Consider the following 22,899-nt stretch of genomic DNA (forward strand, 5'->3'; position numbering starts at 1 on the left):
GAAGGCGACACATGATAAGGAGATGTGCAGGTATTGGTTGGTGTACTGAGGTGTTGCCCCGGAGAGGTTGTTGGTGATGCTGAGAAAGGGGAAACGAGAGGTGAAGATGTTTTGATTTTTGGGTCAAGCTTTTACATTCAATGGGTACTTATAGATTGTTTCTAGGAGATAAAATGGAGGTGGTTTGCATATGAATGGTGGCTCTTCTTGTTAGGGAGCAAGGTCAAGGAACAAAGAGGAGAGAAAGGAGAAGTCAAATCTTGGGTGCTGAACCAACTCTCTTCAATCCTCTTTCTTTCTTATTTTCTGTGGATGAAAAGTCAAATCTTGACTCTTTTCAAGTTTTAAGTTAACTTTGACTTCTATACTTCAACAACTTTAACTAAAATCATATGCGACTGTCTCCTGCGAGGCTCGATAGTAGGACCCGACGAGGCAGGACAACAGCACCGCGATGACAGTATTCCGACTGTCGTTCCTCGTTGGAGCATCAAACAGAAGCAGAGAAAGAAAATGAAGGAGGAGAGAAGTAGGATCTTGCATCGCAGGGGTTGTCGGGTGCTGCGTGGTGCACAGGGGTTACGGTGGTCGTAAACATGAGACACATGATAAGGAGATGTGCAGGTGGTGGTTGGTGCACTGAGGTGTTGCCCCGGAGAGGTTGGTGGTGATGCTGAGAAAGGGGAAACGAGAGGTGAAGATTGTTTTGATTTTTGGGGCGAGTTTTTACATTCAATGGGTACTTATAGATTGTTTCTAGGAGACAAAATGGAGGTGGTTTGCATATGAATGGTGGCTCTTCTTGTTAGGGAGTAAGGTCAGGGAACAAAGGGGAAAGAAAGGAGAAGTAAAATCTTGAGTGCTGAACCAACTCTCTTCAATCCTCTTTCTTTCTTATTTTCTTTGGATGACAAGTCAAATCTTGGCTCTTTTCAAGTTTTAAGTTAACTCTGACTTCTATACTTCAACAACTTTAACTAAAATCACATGCGATAAATAAATATGGTTTTCTTATAAAGATATTAGTACTACATTATTATAGATAAACTTTTACCATAAATATCACTTTTGAAATAACTAAAGTAAATATGTTTTTTTAGAAAATAGCTTAACAAAGTAAAGTAAATACGTAATTCTGCTAGTAATCATAATTAATTATTATTAAAATGAGATTAAGGTTGGGGGTATTACAAAAGGAGATAGGCGAGGGAGACGAGAGAGGGGGGTGAGGGGTGATGGAGAAGGGTGAGGGAGGAGGGGTGATAGAGAGGGGAGGAGGGGAATGAGTGGGGAGAGGGGGAAGGGGAGAAGGATATGGGAGAAGGAGAGAGGTGATGGAGAAGGGGCGTTGGAGAAGGGGGGAGGGAGGGGAGGGGAGGGGCGAGGGTAACGGGGTGGCCTGAACTCGCTCTCCCTCAGAGCGAGCAGAGTGCGAAGGAGGGGGAGCAAGAGCGGGGAAGTGAGGCAAGCGAGAGCAAAGGAGGAGGGTGTCGGAGGAGTGTGTCGGAGGAGGTGTGAGAGGAGGGAATAAGGCAAGAGGGCGAGCGAAGGAGAGAGAGGAGATGGGAGAAAGAGGAGGGCGATGAAGAAGGGGTGTTGGAGAAGGGGGGAGGAAGGAGAGGGGAGGGGCGAGGGTAGAGGGGCTACCTATAGTTAGATGGCCTGAACTCGCTCTGCCTCGGAGAGGAGATGGGAGAAAGATGAGGGAGATGGAGAAGGGGCGTTGGAGAAGGGGGAGGGAGGAGAAGGGAGAGGTGAGGGTAGTGGGACGACCTATAGTTGGATGGCCTAAACTCGCTCGCTCTGAGGAGTGCGAAGAAGGGGGAGCACGAGCGGGGAAGTGAGGCAAGCGATAGCGGAGTGCGAAGGAGGGGGACCAAAAACGGGGAAGTGAGGCAAGCGAGAGCGGAGGAAGTGTGAGAGGGGGAGGGAGTAAGGCGAGAGGGTGAGCGAAGGAGAGAGAGAAGATGGTGTGAGAATAAAGAGAGGAGGAGGTGGATGAGGGGGTGTAAGGTTAAAGGGAGCGAGGGAGGAGAAGTGTAGCGAGAGAGTGAGAGAGGCGACTACTACGGGGAGTGACGAATAGAAGCGAGGGGGAGTCAGGGTGAGTGAGGCGAAGCGGGGGTGAGCGGGGGGTGAAGGGGGAAGACATGGTGAACGACGCGACGCGGGGGGGTGAAGGGGGAAGGCAGTGTGAGGGTGATGGAGGGGGCGGTTATGGGGAGTGAGGAGGAGTAGGAGCGAGGGGGAGTCAGGTTGAGTGAGGCAAAGCGGGGGTGAGTGGGAGAGTGAAGGGGGAAGACATGGTGAGCGAGGTGACGCAAGGGATGAAGGGGGGAGACAGGGTGAGCGAGGCGAAGCGGGGAGGAGTGAAGGGGGAAGTGAGGGGCAAGGAGTGAGGGGGAGTGAGGAATGAAGGGGAGGGAGAGCGATGCCCCGAGATAGTTACGATTATCAAATATATTATTATTCATAAATTTCATAATTGATTTTATTAGTTTTTCGTAATTTTCATATCTAATGCAAAATTGAAAATTTGACGTTATGACATGAAAATGTATTTAAAAATACTTCTATGGAATTGGGGATATAAAAAGCAATTTCAATTGAATTAGAGTAAGAGAATGTTATTACCTTAATCAAAGTGTCCGAGATCAAAATGTTTGTCTATGTCTTTATAGTTACATATAATTTGTAAAACTTTATTATGTTTTACTTTGAAGCATTAAATATGAAATTGTACTAGTTTGAAGGTAAAACTCTCACATTTCATTTCAAATGTCATGGGTTCGATTCCTAGTAGTTATACATAGTTAATATTTTAATGAGATCATAGTCATACACATGTGGCACATAAGTTGGGAATGCCATGTGGCTCCGTTTCTTTGATAGGAACGCCTTTTAATATATTTGTATAGTCAACGGCCTAAGCCCAAACATACCACTTTTCTAAATATAGTGACTAGTTTGATATAAATAGTGACCAACTTAATCAATTTAGTGATCAGTTTAATCTATCTATATTAGTAATCACAATCTTTAATTCATTTAGTGAGTAGTTTAATTCATTTGGTAAAACTGATGCTTGGTAGATTTTAAAATTGTTTGTTGTATTTCAAGATTTAAAGGAAAACAAAGAAAGGAGAATAGAAGGGATGACTATGTTGGTGTGATATGTCTAAGATAGTATCAGGTTTAAGTGAAAAGGAATGGGTTAGTTAAGAGAATGTAGGTTTGAGTTTATCTAATTCTATGTCAAAATTACACCGTCTATTCTAATAATTGTTGAAGAATTAAACTAAATAAAAGTATCCATAACTGATAAGGAATATACATACACTGATAAACAACGTGCATAAACAGAAAAACAAAAATTTTTTAAGTAAATAATTTAGAGGGCCCTGCTTGCATTGGAAAAACTGCAAGTACGTTAGTGTTAATAAATTTTGTATAAATTGATATGAGAATATGTTAAATTGGTATAAAAGTTGTGCGATTAATATGAAAATATGTTTAATTGATATTAAATTTGTAAAAATTAATAAGAAATTGCCTTAAATTGATAAGAAATATACATAAGCTGCTAACATATATAGGTAGGATCCGCTAAAAACTAATGTTGAATACTGAAAACTTGCTCATTTTACAAATTTTTGCTTATTTTCAAATTCTGCTCATTTCACAAATTTTTGCTCATTTTACAATTTTTTTCTCATTTTACAAATTTTTGTTCATTTTATGATTTTTCCTCATTTTAAGAAACTTTTGTTCATTTTACATATTTTTTTGCTCATTTTAAGAAACTTTTGCTCATTTTATCTTTCTGCTCATTTTCAGAAACTTTTTGCTCATTTTATGTTGCAATTTCCAGTTTTCAACATAAGGAGTGGTTTTCACGTGATCCTATTCCCTAACATATATATATATATATATAAATAATATATATATATATATATATATATATATGCATAATTAAATTAATATGACAATTTTCCATCACATCCAATACACTTTCAATAAATTACCGCGGACACAAAAACGTTTATGAAATTATTATAAACTCTAGTCATTTTTTATAAAGGTAAGAAAAAAGAAGGTTAGGAAACCCTCCTCACGAGGGGAACTCCCACCTTATCGTTTACAAGGGTGGAAGATAAAGCCGAACTAGTACAATTGTCTACAAAAAAAGATGGAATCTACTAAATGACCCACATTTGTTATCCAATCTGCTGCTTTATTAGCTTTTCGGTAAATGTGTCTAATATCCCAAGCAGTAAAGGAGAGAAAGAGCGTTTGGATATCTGTGAGAAGATGAAACATTTGCCAAGGGGGAAACCTGAGACCTTTAAGAGCATTTACTACCAAGAGATTATCCCCTTCAATGTGGAGATGAGTAATATTGTTCTGTAGAGCCAGCGAACACTGTGATGGAGTGCCATGACCCTGACCATGAAAACAGGAGAGGTACCGAAATTGAAAGTGGCAGCCTTGACGAGATTACCCTGAGAGTAAAGAATAATCACTCATGCTACCGAAATTTTTAGTTTGAAATGATGGAGGGGTGTCGGCTCCCAAGCGGCGAAAATGGAGGATGGATAGGAAGGGGTGGAAGGTAAAAGAGAAAAGATGGAAAACTGTTAGATGTGATCAACAAGAGAATCGGATATCCCACTCCAAGACACGGAAACTACGCTTTCCTATTAGTTTAATTTCGCCCCTCTAGGATCACCAGGTTACCACGAAACAACTAATGAGATACAATGGAGAGAACAATCCACTTAGATGATCTTCTAAGTGAATCAACAAGCACTTGTGTTTTGTGTTTGTGAAGAACACTCAAGAGAAGTTTGGAAGGTTTCTCTTAAGCAAAGCAAGAAGATTAAGAGAGTATAGAAAATTCTGATTTTCTTCTAACCCTTCACTCATAGGAATCCCAAGGTTATATAGGAAAATATCCCCTTCATAGACTAGAGTGGTAAATCACATAACCCCCATCTTAATCACTAATCAAAGACCTTTGATCCACTGATTTAAGGACCTTAAAAGTCATTAAATTGAAAACGTACACATCACAACGGCTAAAACCGTCAAGGCATCTTTTTGAGTTCCAAGGCAGAAGACAGGTCGCGACTCGCGAAGAAGCTCGCGAGTCGCGAGGCCCAGGTCGCGACCCGCGACGCCTGTCGCAACTCGCGACGGCCCCTAGGTCGCGACCCGCGACCAGTCTTCTGTCTCCCTTGGTTATTCCACGTGATTTTGCCACTTGATGTACTCTAATCTCTTGCATACTAGAACTCCTCCTCTTCTAGTATATAACCACTAGAATTTTTTGCACGCGATGTGTGCTTGAATTTTTTTTTCGAAACAGAAACTCGATTTTTTTCGGCATAAGAGTCAAAATTTGAACATTAGACATGCATACGGAGTATAATTGTTTTTAGTTGCAAAATTTTATTGGTTTAGTTTATGTCACTTAAGTCTTTCACCATTCTTTTTATTTTTTACTTTTCAAAGTCAAATTTTATGAACATAATAGAAATTTTATTGAATTTATTTATGATTTCTGTATATTATAATTTTTTAGTTGATTTTTTAATTAAGTACAGTAGTTCATAAATTGTAAAGAAAGTTGACACTTTAATTTCAAGTTAATTTTTTCATAGGTGGTAGTTTGTGAGTGATTGTTATAATTATATTTTTGGTATTTTTGTTTGAAGCTCCCTTTGATTTATAAGTGAATTTGTAATTTAAAAAGGGAAGGGGGGCAAAATAGGACACCGTTGCTCCCCCCTTCCCTTATATAATAGAGATATGAGTATCAAACCCATTACCCTATAAATGTTCCAACGATCCTCCTCCCATGTATAGGGTAATGTTGAAAAGTTTTCAACTTGCTATAAATCGCAAACACTCATGTTCATGCATCATGAAAATACTAACAATTGAATTTCCATTTAGTAAAAGTAATCTTTACAATAATTTAGATCATAATGATAGACAAAGCTTTGAATCATATAACCATTACAAATTATTGAGTTACTAATACACACAAACATAAACTAGGTTCTTAAACCTCCGACACCTATGAAGCCTTGGTGTCCATATCCATTCATAAGCTTCCAAGTCAAGCCTTAGACTTGATGAAGCGGCCAAACTTCTAGCTTAATAGGTAAATCTTTCCGAACATGCTCCTACAATTGAGCACCTTATCAAAGATTTATTAAGAATAAATTCAACCTCTTTATTGTAGCAACAAGCACTAACCTCGGGATGTATTAAACAAGTGCTCCCAACCTCTTAGAGAAGTACTATCCTCCTTGAATTTGAGATCTAACGTTGTATTAGACATCAAATAGAGTTTTCCTTCACCATAGGTTGATCAATAGGCTTAAGACCCATCCCTTTGTTCATTTTGTTCACTAGTTCCCTTGACAACGGTTTTGTAAACGTATCCGCCAAGTTCAAACTAGACCGAACAAAATTAATAGTTATACAACTATTCCTTATCATTTCCCGCACATAGCTATGTCTAACTCCAATGTGCCTTGACTTGCCATTGTAGACTTCACTATATGCTTTAGCTATGGTTGATGCACTATCACAATGGATAGCAAGAGGTGACATTGGTTTCACCCATAAGTCCACCTCACTCAACACATTCCTTAGCCATTCCGCTTCTTGGCAACAAGAAGCCAAAGCAATGAATTCCGATGCCATAGTGGAATCCGTTATACATGTTTGCTTCTTGGATGCCCATGAAATGGCACCTCCTCCAAGAAGAAACACCCAACCACTAGTGGATGAATAATCTTCCTTATTCGAAATCCAACTAGCATCCGAGTAACCTTCTAAGATAGAAGGTTCTCTTTGTATGTTATGACATAATCCAAGGTCTTATTCAAGTACCTTAACACTCTTCTCAATGCTTGCCAATGCAACATACTAGGATTACTAGTATACCTACTGAGCTTGCCAATAGCAAAGGCTATATCCGGCCGAGTGCTAGTCATAGCATACATCAAGCTTCCAATTAAGCTTGCATACTCCAATTGTGAAATTGGAGTACCACTACTCGGAACCAAGTGAATACTAGGATCCATAGGAGTAGCAAAATGAGTCGAATTTGACTCATTATACCTCTTGACCACTTTCTCAATATAATGAGATTGTGATAAAGAAAACGACCCTTTCCCTCTTATTATTCTAATACCTAGAATAACATCCGCTTCACCCAAATCTTTCATGGAGAAGCTAGAGAGAGAAAAGACTTTGGTCTTTTCCACTTGTTCCAAATCAGTCCCAAAAATAAGCATATCATAACATATAAGCAAATTATAACTCCTTTACCGTTATTATCAAATTTGCTATATACACACTTATCGGACTGATTTATTTTGAACCCACTAGACAACACAACTTCATCAAATTTTTGATGCCATTGCTTAGGTGCTTGTTTAAGACCATACAAAGATCTAACTAATTTGCAAACTTTAGTTTCTTGACCTTTACCACAAACCCTTCAGGTTGATTCATGTACACTTCCTCCTCCAATTCACCATTAAGAAAAGCAGTTTTTACATCCATTTGGTGAATTACTAGACCATGAATCGCAGCTAATGCTATCAATAGTCTAATAGTAGCTATTCTAGCTACTGGAGCATAAGTATCAAAGTAATCGATACCATATCTTTGCCTAAAACCTTGGACCACTAACCGGGCCTTATGTTTTAGTATGGTTCCATCGATTTTCTTTTTCCTTACAAAAATCCATTTACAACCTAGGGGTTTGCAACCGGGAGGTAAATTAGCTAAAATCCAAGTGTGATTACCCATTATAGAATCCATTTCATCATTCACTGCCTCTTTCCAGAAAGCAGAATCATGAGACTTCATAGCCTCATCAAAGGCCTAGGATCCTCCTCCATATTGTAACAATATGAAATTTGAGTCGAAATTGACTCCCTTGACCCTTCAACTAAATATAGTTGAAAATCCGGTCCAAAAGATTTCTCTTTTCTAATTCTTTACTTTTCCTAATTTCCGGTGTTGTAGTATCATGATCATTTGAAATGTCATCTACAACATTGGAACTAGTACTAGGTATCATGTCCTTTGGTCTGGAATCGATGAGAATCTAGTCTCATCAAATATTGCATCCCTTGACTCTATCACGGAGGAATAGAGACAAAGTCATTGGGCTCAATGACATAAAACCTATAGGCTTTGCTATGTACCGCATAGCCTATAAAAATGCAATCAATTCCTTTTTCACCTAAAGTTTTCCTTTTAGGTTCCGTCAATTTGACAATTGCCCTACAACCCCATACCTTAAGGTAATTGAGATTAGGCTTTTTATTACACCAAAGTTCATAAGGGGTAGTCTTATTCCTTTTATTAGGAACTCGATTTAAATTATAACATGCAGTTAAAATTGCATCACCCCAAAAACCGTCATTAAGACCCGAATTAGAAAGCATAGTATTAACCATTTCTTTTAGGACCCTATTTTTCCTTTCCGCTATACCATTACTTTGAGGTGAGTATGGGGCGGTTGTTTCATGAATTACACCAATGGAACTAAAATAACTTGGATTATAATATTCACCACCCCTATCCGTTCGAAGTCTTTTAATCTTTTGATTAAGTTGGAGTTCCACTTCGTTTTAAAGGTCTTAAACTTTTCTAGTGCTTCATCTTTAGTAAATAATAAATATATGTAACAAAACCTTGAAAAATCATCAATAAAAGTTACAACATATTTCTTATTTCCTAAAGAAGGTGAACTATGAAAGTCACACAAGTCACTATGCACCAATTCAAGCAATACCGTTTGTCTAGTCACACTAGGATAAGGATTTTTTGTAATTTTATTTAGCAGCAAGTTACACTTCTCTAACTTTAAATCGAAAGGAGGTATTAACCCCATTTTAGACATGTCATATAATCTACGATAATTCTGACATCATAAACGATTGTGCCATAGAGAAGAAACATCAAGCATGTAAATAGAACTAGTACCAATTTTATTATCAATACTAAATTTAAACATTCCATTACAAAAGAAACCTTGTCCAACAAAAATACAACCTTGGAAAGTACAATTTATCCGACTCAAAAACAACTTTAAAACCATACTTATTCAAGAGACCTCCGACACAAGATTCTTCCTAACTTCCGGTACATAACAACATCCCGGAGAGTTAAAGTCTTTCCCGAGGTTAACAACAATTCTACTTGGCCTATTCCTCTAGCCTTTACCGTAGAATCATTCCCCATATACAAGATTGGACCATCATCCAAATCTTTCAAAGACTTGAAGAAATCCTTGTTATTGCACACATGTCTAGAGGCTCCCGAATCTATCCACCAAGAATCATCAACCTGCACACACATAATTTCAGAAATCATAGCAACAAAATGCATTTCTTCAATTACATTAACATGTGCATTTTACCTTGGTTTTGAACAACACTAGGTTGTTTTCTTTGTCTTCTTCTTGTTGTTAGAAGGACAATCCCTCTTAAGATGAGGACCATTGCATATCCAACAAGGAGGGTCTTCCTCTTCTTGTTTGCAACATTGGTTTTGATAGTTGTTGTTGTTGTTGTTGGATTTCTTGGTCTTACTAGACCCACCAACCTCTACCAAATTAACGGTAGATTTAGGAATACTAGGAGTAGTATCCTTAACCCCATCTTGAGCCCGGATCCCCTCTTCAATACGAAGATGAGTTCCTAATTGCTCCATGGACAGTCTTCCTTTTTATGTTTTAAAAGATGTTTTGTATCTTTCCAAGAATTTGGTAATTTGTCAATGATTGAGGCAACCGCAATTGCCTCATCCATCACCATACCATGTGATCTTATTTGGTTCAAAATATGATGAACCTCATGGAATTGCTCCATAATAGGCCGATCATTAGTCATTTTAAAAGAATTAAAATTACTAACAAGGAATTTCTTACTTGAAGCATCTTCCGAAATGTACTTGGCCTCAAGAGCATCCCAAAGTTCCTTTGCACTCTCCACATTTTGGTAGAGATCAACAAGGGTCGGTGAGAGAGTTGAGATATGACCAGCAAATGTAGTCATCATTCTCCCACTTTGATCCTCTTCCTAGTAGTCTCAAGGGCTCTTCCTCTCCATCTTCCGGGATGGTGGCATGGTGTTGAGAAAACATACACCACATTCAAGGTGGTCAACAAGAAGTGCATCTTCTTTTGCCATCTTCGATAACCCACCCCCTCAAACTTATCCAACTTTTGGAAGTTCATCGTCATGTCCTTGAGTGATTGAGCCATATCCGAAATAAAAAGAGAAAATTAAACTAATAGATTGATAGATGTGATCAACAAGAGAACCGGATATCCCACTCCAAGGCACGGAAACTACGTTTTCCTATTAGTTTAATTTCGCCCCTCTAGGATCACCGGGTTACCACGAAACAACTAATGAGATACAATGGAGAGAACAATCCACTTAGATGATCTTCTAAGTGAATCAACAAGAACCTTTGTTTTGTGTTTGTGAAGAACACTCAAGAGAAGTTTGCAAGGTTTCTCTTAAGCAAAGCAAGAAGATTAAGAGAGTATAGAAAATTCTGATTTTCTTCTAACCCTATACTCATAGGAATCCCAAGGTTATATAGGAAAATATCCCCTTCATAGACTAGAGTGGTAAATCACATAACCCCCATCTTAATCACTAATCAAAGACCTTTAATCCACTGATTTAAGGACCTTAAAAGTCATTAAAATGAAAACGTACACATCACAACGGCTAAAACCGTCAAGGCATCTTTTCGCGTTCCAAGGCAGAAGACAGGTCGCGACTCGCGAAGAAGCTCGCGAGTCGCGAGGCCCAGGTCGCCACTCGCGACGGCCCCCAGGTCGCGACCCGCGACGGGTGTCGCGACCGGTGACCAGTCTTCTGTCTCCCTTGTTTATTCCATGTGATTTTGCCACTTGATGTACTCTAATCTCTTGCATACTAGACCTCCTCCTCTTCTAGTATATAACCATATGAGTATCAAACCCATTACCCTATAAATGTTCCAACAAAAACGGGGTGCTTAAAGAGAAGCAGTGATCGAGTGCATTCCTCATCAGATACCATTCCGTAAAGAGAAATTTGGCTTTGTGAATAATTCTATAAATATTTAGAGTACTATGATGGAAAATTATTTCATTTTTTTCCCTTCCAAATACTCCAGATTAGAAACATAAATTTACCTATTGTGGTTTTATCTTGTTTTAACTTGGTTAGTAGTCAAGCACTATTGTAAGGTACTCGATGGCTTTATAAAATTATGGAGATACCTATACCTACCTCATACCTTGTGGCTTGTATTTTAGTTGTACATGCTAACTAGGGTACCTTGTGAACATATTTCTAAAGGATAATATAAAAATAATGAATAAACTACGTATTGAAAGTTAGTTCTTCTATCTTGTGAAAAAGTATAAATAAGAAATTTACCTATGAGAGAATAATCCAAATCATCAAAATAAATTATTCCTTTGAGCGTAATTAAAGATCAAGAAAACATATAATGAAGGTGAATGAATATTATTGAACTCATCCTATTAATAATTCATTTTACATGAAATCCTCTTGAAATAAAAAAAAAAATCCCCAATGAATCACACCCTAGGGCCTAGGCCTCTTAAAAATTAGAATTTCCTTCAAATGACTGACCAAATTGCCAAGTTGATGGTGCAACAGCATCAAACTCAATTGTTTTTCCATCACTAGTAGTAACCTGAAAGGATAATGCTTGGTTAACCCAAACTCCACCAACTTGCCAATTCATACCCCAATTTCTTGACATTGTAGTCCAAGTATTGCTCAAACCCTTTATCTTCATGCTTGTAACATCTCCAGCACCTCCAACATTAAAGACTAACACCAAGAGAAAATTAGGGTTTCCATTAATAAAAAACTTGACTCCTCCTTGTTTAGCACAAGAGACTCTTCTATATTGAACCGGAACGATTCCGGCTTTATACTCAGCGATTGTTACAAACATTAATTCAGTTAAATCAAAGTGTTGTAATGGAGGATTACACCATGCTGCAGGGCCAGTTGAAGGAGGGCATAAGTTGGTGGCTGTGACTTTGATTGTACCAGCACCTTGTTTGCACCATTGTGAGTTTGCACATTGGATTTCAAAACAAGCTCCACACTTTGCACCACTTTCAAATAGGGCTGTGCTTAGAGCTGTTGTTTGCAGTCCATATCCTTCTTTAAATGTATCGTACCCGCAAGCTCCCACTGTATATATGGCGCCATGCAACCAACATATTAGTCATAATTTTATTGTTTGGCAATATACACCATTTGTCTTCATGTTACAATTCTATTTGGTTTTTCAGGTCAAATTTGTAAATCTATGTGAAATTAGCATCAAAATATTAAGGGAAATTCTCAATAATAACTTCGTGTTTATGGTTATACTTGAAAAAGTGATATTGTTGACAATTTTTTGTTATGTATTATATACTATTGCTAAAAGGTATATTCAAACTAAGTAGTTTAGTATAGATAGATATAACTTTCTATTAAAAAAACAAATTTTTATTGATCTCTTTTTAAATACGAAAATTAAATAAGATTTCAATAAAAGAAAAAGGAAAATGAGTTTTCCATAAGGGAATAAACAATCTTTTTATCAACTCTTTATAACAGCAAATGGCTATTAATACCACTTTCTCAAGTATAACCATAAACACGAAGTTATCGTTAAGAATTAAAATTAAATATGGCTATCAAAGAGAAAAAAAGCCATAATTCAAGGTTATTCTGGAGAATTTTCTCTCAAACTTTTGGGAAAAGGACAATAATTTAATTTGGTATAGACATGAAAGTATAAAAATCAAAATAAAGATTATCCCAACAACGAGGCATGAAATCAGTGTATGTGGAAACAATAACATACATACATTTCATGGCTTATTTAAATAAGCGTAATGTCATAGGTGAATTCTATATTGTAAGCAACATTAAAATAAAATAAGGTGTCTTTATTATTTTTTAAAGTTTAAACTTATAACGTTACACATCAATTCGAATGTCAATTGTATTGTATATCATGGTTTATTGCGTCTATTGTACACCCAAGCTAAGTCTATTTACATCTCATTTATTGATTAGTAGGGATGAACACATTAGCAAAATGGGACACTTTAAAAAAAAAAATGGGTAGAATGTGCTCGGTTATGTTGCACATTAATGTAAATTAATCTAAAGATTTGTTACTCTAGCTTCTCGAAAATGATTATTTGAGAAGCATTAGCTTTTTATATATTTCTATTATATAAGAGAAGGAGGAGGAAGAGGGTGTCCCCTTTCTGACAATATTAAATTATTGTTAATGATTCAATGGAATAAATTGAAAATCCTGTCAAAAAAATATAATAAAAAAAAAAAGAATTGAAAAAAATAAAATTACAAAAAAAAAATAATTTAAAGTTCTTTCTTATTTCAACTTGTCATATGAACAAGTTAAAAATGGTATACGCATCATATATTTCGATCAAAAAATTAAATGGACAAAATATTTTGACCTTTCTTTTATAAGAAGATATGTTTTACATGACGTACACTTGAAAGTCTGAAATACTCATTATCTTTGATACTCTTAATTCAGTCAAACCAACTCATTATGTCTATTCTTTTTATTCAAAATTTATTCATCACAAAAAAATAATGATATAAATCACTCACAACCTTTGTTAATTTTTACATTAGCTAATTAATAAATATAAATTCATCTAAATATCAATCTTTCACATTTTAATTGTAGTAAAGTACGGATGGAGCATATAATACACGAACAAGTTTTAAAATTAACGTACGGATCCTGTACATATAAGGCTAGTAAATTCTAGAATTTATCGGAGTTCTCCTTAACAAAGAATTATAAGGGGGAGTTTTCCTTCACAAAGAATTATAAGGGGAAGGCAAACATAATATACTAACACTATTTCCACATTCTATCAACAACAAATAATGTATCAGGAACTCCCCTAAAAAAAAATGGATCAAGAAGTTGATGAAAAACTCACTCTCAGTTTCACCACCCTTCATATCACCATAAAATGTCGCATGAGCATCTGTCCAACCTTGAGCAGTTACCATGGTGACAAAAGCTATGATAGCAAGAAATCCCAAAATGATTTGAGATTGAAGAGACATTTTTCCCCGAATTTGACAATGGAAAAATAACTAGGAAAGTAAGCAACTGTATTTTGAGTGGCTAATTGTATATTATGATGCATGAAGCTAGTGATATTTATAGTCACACAAAATTAATGTAAAATACTAATTATTTGGGGATAATCCCTGCCTAAATGGTATAATATCGTGATCATACTCATCTAACACATATATTTGGTAGAAAATAAGAATTCCAGATCCTCTAGAGTTTGAATACAAGGTGGAGTTGTATTTCAACTAAATATTTTAAAATTAAGTGTTCATATTGATATGAATGAGGAAATAAGGGGTGGATTTTGATGAGAAAAAAATAGTGGGAGTTTTGAAAAGATAATACATGAGTCATTGATTTTTTTATTCAATGGTTGAGATTGTTCAAACTCTACGTTGTAGAGTTTTTTAGAACTCTTGAGGATCCAAGCATATATGGGTGTGAAGTGTACAAAAAGTTGTGTTTGCTAGATAAAGTGGGTCTGATTTGCATGGAATTTTTTTACCATATTTTGAGATTTGTTTTTTCTTTTATTTTAAAAAAAAGTGAATTATCTTAATTTTATTTCTTTTGTTTACCATAGATCGTGACCGGAATTTTCACCGTTTATAAGTCAAGTGCTAGATATTGAGAAGTCATATAAGCGTTATCCTTGACCTAAATTGGTATTTGAAATTCTTATTGAAACTTCCAGATGAAGCTAAGCTCCTTATTGTTATGCGGATTTCACTCTTTCACTAGTGGAAGTGATGCGTGGCTAAGGTGAAGAGTCCTATTTCTGTTAGGACATCTATGTTTATCCTAGTTCTGTTAGGAGACTATGTAGTTTAGTTATTTTTAATTGCTTTAATTTAAGTGTTTTAGTGATTAAAGAATCCTATTACTTAGGAGTCTAATTCCTTTGTCATTGAGTCTAATTAGGAGTCTTATTTTTATGTTTAGCTTAAAATAGGCGTGTGAATTAGATATTTTAGTTAGTTTGTTATTTATTTTTATCCTTTAAGATAAAGATAGATAAGTTTGTTAGTAGATAAGTTAGTTATTTATCTTTATCTTTTAAGCTTTACTGGATAAGTTAGGATTCTTGTAATATAAATAGAGAATTTCGGCCATATCAATAAAGATAGAGAATATTTTTGAGTTAATTCTTGTGAGTGTTAAAGATTTAGGAGAGAATCCAAAATCCTAGTTGAACTTTGAGACGAAATACGCCTAAGTTCTCCATATCCTGGTTACTAGTTAATACTTTTGTTACTATTTCATTAAAGAATCAATCAAGAAACATTAAAGAACCATTTTTTAAATCAAGATTCATTCAAGATTCAATAAAGATCCAATTTTTCATATAGAAAAGCCACTAAACTACATCAAAGAGCCTAAATTAAGTGATTTTTGCTTCAAGAAACACATGATCAAGTGGTGTAGCTGCTGATCTTTTTCGTGCGCCTCTACTTCACATCCACCATGCCTGACGATCACCAATCTTTGCACGACGCCATCAAGGCTATCCAAGAACAAGGCCAACTACTCGTGGCTCAGATGGCTGCTACGACCATGAAAGTTTCCACCTTTGAACATGATGTAAACTTTGCACGACCACCTCCACATCATCCTAGGCGCAAAGATGACTTAAGGTTGGTTGATTTGCCTTCCTTTGATGGAGACCTCGACCCTGAAACATATTTGGAGTGGGAAAGCAGGTTGGATCGCTTCTTTGATCATAAGAACTTTAGTGATGGTTCACGTTTTTCCTATGCTATTCTGAAGCTCACCAAGTACGCTTCACTTTGGTACGATTCCACGCGTACTAGGCGTGCAAGAGAGGACAGGCAAAATTGATCTCGACACTTTGAACTATAGTGTGGTACACCAAACAACCCCAACTGCGACTTATAGCCAGAATACTCCAAAGTACGGACTTGGGTACAATCCGTACCATAAATAAGGCCGTGCCCAGAATTCTCATCGGATTATTTCCTTTTTCTTATTTTCTTCTTTTTTAACCCTAATTGTTTTTACTTAAACAAAAAAAGCGCATACCTTCATTTTCTCATTCCTCAACTATACACAAAGGCTTTCTTCCCCAAATTCCCTCTTACTTCCCCAAAATCTCACTTTCTTCCCATATGAACCTTAAACTCTGAAACACTAATGGAAAAAACCTTGTATGTCACTTAGTAACAGATTCGGTTTTTAAAACCCGCATCCGAATCATTGAAAAAAATGGGAGGGAAAGTTGGGTGGAAAATTTGACAGGCCCCAAAAAGAACTCAGTCGCCAAAAAACGCGCCTCTTTTTAGAGGCATAGGCCCAAAGCATGCTGGATGAAATGTTTTTGGAGGCCCAACACACCTCTTTTTAGGCTCCCCAAGCTAAACTCTCTCTCCTCCCTCGTAACTATAAAACCCTAATCTCCCTCCTTTCATCTCACACTCTCTCCTCTCTACTCCTCCCTCAAGCCTACAAATTCCCTAAGCTCCCTTCTCTCACCTCTCATAAACGCCACCACCTCAGTCTCACAACGAAGAACGAAATGAAGAGCGAAAAGAAGAAATGAAGAGACGAAGAATCCAAGATATGTACACAAGAATTGGTCCATTTGAGTTTTTATGGGATTTAGTTTGGATCTGGTTGTAGCTGTTGGTTTCTTTTTTCGATTAATTTTTTTACCGGAGTTTTTTCGTTTTATTCGGGATATATTTTTTGGATCTGGTTTTGGGTACAGGTATTTATTTTGTTTTTTGGAATGCCATTTTCGTTTGATTTTTTGTTCGCGCTCTTAATTTTTGTTTTTTCGTTTTTTTTCGTATAATCCTCTCTTTCTGTCAAATATCCACATGCATATCTGGAGCATATTTTTAAAAAATTATTATTGTATAAGTGGTATATTTCATATTTATTGTAATTTTTTGTATATATATGTTAATTTGTTATATTTTTATAATTTTCTGTATTTATGTTGAAATGTTGTTTCTATGTATTTATGCTTAGTTTTCATACAGTTTTCTGTTATATACGTAGCTAATTTTCTATGTATTTTGTATAATATTGGGTTGTTTTTATTTATAATATATATATATATATATATATATATATATATATATATATATATATATATATATATATATATATATATATATATATATATATATATATATGAATCACAATTGGATTAGAGTTAAACCACTTGTTCATTAGAGTTATACTTCCTTAAAAAAATTGAATCCCGAAACTAATTTTCTTTTAATTTATTTTTCTTCTAATATTCTTATTTTTTGGAGTTACATCACTTTTCATTAGAGTTATAGTGCGTAAATTTCATTCTCATTTTTCAGGTAAATATATATATATATATATATACATATATATATATATATATATATATATATATACATATATATATATATACATATATATATATATATATATATATATATATATATACATATATATATATATACATACATATATATATATATACATATATATATATATACATATATATATATATATATATATACATACATATATATATATATATATATATATATATATATATATACATATATATATATATATATATATAGTTATAGGTTAGAATTTATTTTGAATACATTCCACTTTCCAGAATTTGTTCTGCATTATATAATAAAATCTTTGGTTTTTTCACCATATACCCCTGACAAATTTTTTTTTTGCACCTTATAACCTTTCAACTCTTGAAATTCACCATATACCCCTCACCTTTCGAAAAATACATCAACTTAGCCTTTTGACTAACGGAAGGCTAACGCCATTAGTCATTAACCCCTAATCCCCCTTCTAACCCTAATTAACTAACCTAAACCTATGCTAAACCCTAATCCTAATCCCTAATCTAATACCCTAACCCTAACCACCCCTCCACCCCTTACCCCACCCACTCCCCCACCCTTACCCCAGCAGCCCACCCACTCCCCCATTACCCCACCACCCCGAAGCCCACCCCATCCCCACCACCTCGAAGCCCACCCCATCCCCCACCACCCTCGAAGCCCACCCCATCCCCCACCACCCTCGAAGCCTCCCTCCCACTCCCCCGCAGCCCCTCCCCCCACCCTCTCGCATCTCCCGACTCAAATTCCCCTCCCCTGTAAACTCGCCGGAGAAGAACAAAAAAATGCATGAAGGGGCTTCGATTTTCGCGCATCTGGGTTGCTGTAGCGGGAAGGGGTCGCGATATGGGAAGCGGCAAGGAGGGGGGTTCGCGCAACAGGGGAAGGGAGTTCGATTAGCAGCAGGGAAAGGGGAGGGGGTTCGCGCAACAGGCGCAGGGGAGGGGGTTCGATTAGTAGCAGGGAAATGGGAGGGGAGGGGGGTTCGCGCAGCAGGCGCAGGGGAGGGGAGGGGGTTCGCGCAACAGGCGCAGGGGAGGGGGTCAGGGGAAGGGTGGCGGTGGTGGTGGTGAGGGAAGAGGAGGGGGAGGGGGTCAGCGGGTTAAGGGGAAGGGTGGTGGTGGTGACGGAGGAAGGGGAGGGGGGTCAGCGGGGGAAAAGGGTAGGTGGTGGTGGTGATGGGTGGTGGTGGTGAGGGGGTGGTGGTGCAGTGAGGTAAGGGGTGGTGGTGCATTGAGGTAAGGGGTGGTGGTGCAGTGGGGTAAGAGGTGGTTAGGGTTAGGGCCCAAATTAGTGGATAGGGTTAGGGCCCAAGTTAGTGGTTAGGGGTAGGGCCCAAGTTAGTGTATTAGATTAGGGTTAGGGTTAGAATTAGGGTTTGATTTAGGTTAGTCAATTAGGATTAGGGGAGGATTAGGGCCTAATGAGTAACGGAAGTCTAACACCGTTAGTCATAAGGGCATGCTGATATATTTTTTGAAACGTGAAGAGTATATGGTGAATTTGGAAACTTGCGAGGGTATACGGTGCTAAAAAAAATTTGTCAGAGGTATATGGTGAAAAAACCGTAAAATCAATCTCATTAAAATGAAAAATATGAGGTACACCAATTAAATTACTATAAATATAAAATATAATATTTGGAGCCCCAAATTTTATGGGGCCTTGTGCGGTTGTCTATGTCACACATGCTCAATGCCGAAATCAATTCCTTTTATTACTATTGCCAAAGTCCACTTATCAATCTGCAACAACAAGATGGAAATAAAATTTATGTTTACAACTTTGAACCATTGAGGAAATAAAAAGAAAATAATTCTGAACCAGTTTCTTTAATATAAGGTTAAGAACTCATGAATGCGATAAAATATAAGTATGAAAGTTAAGTATAATTTTGTTGTCAAGAACTATATTTTTTTACGGATTTTCGAAACAACTAGTTAATAAACTCTTTGAAATAAACCGCTACCGAATAAGAAAAATTTCCTATTTTCTTTGGAAGGACTAAACATAATTTCTATTTGAATCAAGGTATCGTGATGGCAAAAATTGAACATTTATTATAACCAAATATATAAAATTTATACACTAACCTGACATTCTAATTTTTGCCTCCAATTTAAAATACATAACATATTGAAGACAACCAAGCAATTTAAGGACACACGTTATTCACCCACATAATAGGAATATCAGGTCCCAAGTTATTCAATTTGTATCTTGGATGTTCAAAAAAAATTTGGAGGATTTCGGACAGATAAAAAAATCGAAAATTGGAAGGGAAATTGTTGGAGTCGGGGCCTGTTCTTTTCGGCATAAAACAGCTAAACTGAACTGAATTGAACTGAAATGAATAGTGATATGTGAGAGTAAAAGTATTGTCCAGAACTGAATTCAATTGAACTGAATCAACCTTAATATAATTATTATTATATTATTATTATGAGAAGGTATTGGGTCAGATGTGTCCGACCATAATATTTGGTCAGACAACTTTCGATTGGTTTCAATTTTTTTCAGTTGGTTTCAATTTTTGTTCAGAGGACCAAATGAAAGAAAAACAACACAAGCTAAAAGAATTTACACACCAACTGAAAAAACATAGAAGACCAAATGAAAGAAAAACAACACAAGTTGAAAAAATATACACACCAACTGAAAAAACACAGAAAACCAAATGAAAGAAAAACAACACAAGCTGAAAGGATTTACACACCAACTGAAAGAACACAGAAAACCAAATGAAAAAAAAAAACACAAGCTGAAAGAATTTAGGTAGAAGATTCATTGTTTAAATGCATAAGTTCTCATCACATGTACGAATTAATCTCAAATTTTTATAATTTCGACAGATTTGAAAAGTACTATGATTATACGTTCCCGAAAGAGACACAAATGACCAACCTGAAAATTTTGGAGGCCGCATACAAATGGAAGAAGCAAAAGGCTGCAGCTGATGACAGTCTAGACTCCTCTCCTCCTTTACTAATAACTTAATTAGATTTTGCAGCTACATTTAAAAAATAGCTGAGAACTTGTGGCAGCATCTTGATCATAGTATTATGATGAGAAGTAATGGAAGTGGAATTGTAATTTGTAAGACAAGGTTGTATGAAATTAGGCTCTTCTCAATGCCGAGCTATTTTTTCATGTAAAATTGTAATTTGTAAGACAAAGTTGTATGAAATTTTCCTTTCGAGATTGGATTGCCAAAAATGGATTCCAGGTCTTCATGATTATAGTATTATGATGAAAAGTAATGGCAGTGGAGGAAAAAAGGTGGGAAAGAGGAGAGGCGGTTGATGCTATTTGCAGATGGAAGGCGGTCGTCCGACGGAAAGTATTGCGTCAGACGGTCTGACCTAGTACTTTCACTATTATTATTACTATTATGTATTACTAATACTATTATTATTCAGCTCAGCTCAAAAAATTGTGTCTTATTGCTAGTCGAAATAATTATTATTAGATAGTGGTTTTTTTTTTCACAAAATTTTCTAAAATATAAACTAAATCAAGATATAAAACAATTCAAACAATCATATTTGGCTACTTTGTTCACCTTAAAGGAGCAAGGTTGAGTGTAAAGCACATTGGATCTTAGGTATGGACTTGAGCATATGAGGTACCCGAGTCCGATAAAAATTGACAGAAATAATCCCAACTATGACCGGTCCGCTCAAAATAATCCGAACTTTGGGTTATTCTAGAATAATCCAAACTATTTAGGGTACCTTCCCAAAATAATCCAAACTTTTATTTTTCTTGACTTCAATGATCCCTTTTGGGTCTATTATATATAGGATAATTAAAAGTTTGGATTATTTTGAGAACGTACTCCCCATAGTTTAGATTATTCTAGAATAACCCATAGTTGGGATTATTTTGAGAGAAACGGTGATAGTTTGGATTATTCTTGTCAATTTTTCCTATCTTCTACGAAACCCGTACTAAACTCGTATCCGCAGTGAATATCTCCTAAAACTCCAAACTCTACATTACAATTTTTAGTAAAAGATAAAAATTTTAAAGTTCATAACCTAATATGCATCTAGTATATTCTAGTGAGAGTTCTAGTTGACCTAGAACTAATTCGCCTAGAAAAGCAAGATATAAAGGAGTTCCATTAACGAAACTTGTATATTCATCAAATTCTCCATCTTCGGTATGGAGTAATCTTAAGTATACTCACATAGAACAACGACAACTAATTAAAAAAAGAAACGGTATATTAAGATATCAGCTAATTAATTAGTAAGTTAAGCAAACAAATAATGTTGATAAGTGACATACATTTGTTTAAAACAAAGAGACAATAAATTTGGAACAATCAGATACTAAGTTAAACAAAAATAAGTTGAATAAAACATATCTTTAATCATTAATTAAAATTGCATATTTACCAATGAATTGTCCCAAAAGTTACTCCATTCGTTTCAAAATATAAGGTATTTATGCTTTACGAAAAATTACTTTGACCATACCTCAAATATCGTAAGTGTCTTATATCTTGAAACGGAGGGAATATTGTTTTTTTTAAATTCTGGTTGAAATTGAATTTCACATCTCAAATTAAAATAATGTTGACGAGTTGACAAGTGAACTTACTTTTGCTGCAATCCAATATTCGTCCAATTTCCAATGTGTTTTTTTCAGTTTTACCGGAGTTCTTCTGAAAAATCTGAATTTCAATTTGTGGCCAATTTGCATTCGTTCTGAATCATATATCAACTGCTTTGGCTCTTCTATCTGCCAAAATCCTGTACCGTTTATAACTTCTCGAATCAATTTATCTCGAAATATTTCGACATCTTGTTGAATGAAAAAATACCATCTTCTTTCCTCGGATGTATTTGACACTGTCCTTCAAAACCATAAAATCTGAAACATTATTGTAAAAGGAGCACCTAAAATTTGCTTGATCTAGGTTGAAATTCAAACCTTCATATTTAAGGTATCACTCAAAATTTCAGATCTAATACGTTTGATCAGTTTTGACACAACATTACATAATAACAGGTCCAGTAGGTTCAGTTCAGATAAGTTTAGGGTTCTTCAAGTGAACAGAACGCACCCTTATTGAGATTGATATGACAAATTTGCAATTTTTTTTTTTTTGAAAATAGAAAGAGATGCATTAATTTACAACCATATGAACAATGACAAAAATATAAAATTACCTAATTTCTTAGGATGGTCCATATAGAAATAAGATGCTCTTATATCTTGAATCGCATCAGTTGGTAACAATTTACCCGTCGTCTTATTAGCAAGATAAACAAAAACTAGTTCATCCTCGTTAGGCTGAAATCTGTAT

General features: G+C 35.9%; 1 protein-coding gene across 1 annotated transcript; it reads right to left on the reverse strand.

Annotated features, from left to right (window-relative positions):
* Positions 1–11,219: 11,219 nt before the first annotated feature.
* Positions 11,220–14,195, reverse strand: LOC104893964 (expansin-A23). Its single transcript, XM_057394889.1, has 2 exons — positions 14,081–14,195; positions 11,220–12,272 (listed from the first exon to the last, which is right to left on the reverse strand). Exons 1-2 carry the CDS (start codon positions 14,193–14,195, stop codon positions 11,665–11,667), a joined length of 723 nt encoding a protein of 240 aa, XP_057250872.1. The 3' UTR covers positions 11,220–11,664.
* Positions 14,196–22,899: the final 8,704 nt, after the last annotated feature.

The sequence above is a fragment of the Beta vulgaris genome, chromosome 5, assembly GCF_026745355.1.
Source record: "Beta vulgaris subsp. vulgaris cultivar EL10 chromosome 5, EL10.2, whole genome shotgun sequence".
Taxonomy (NCBI): Eukaryota; Viridiplantae; Streptophyta; class Magnoliopsida; order Caryophyllales; family Amaranthaceae; genus Beta; species Beta vulgaris.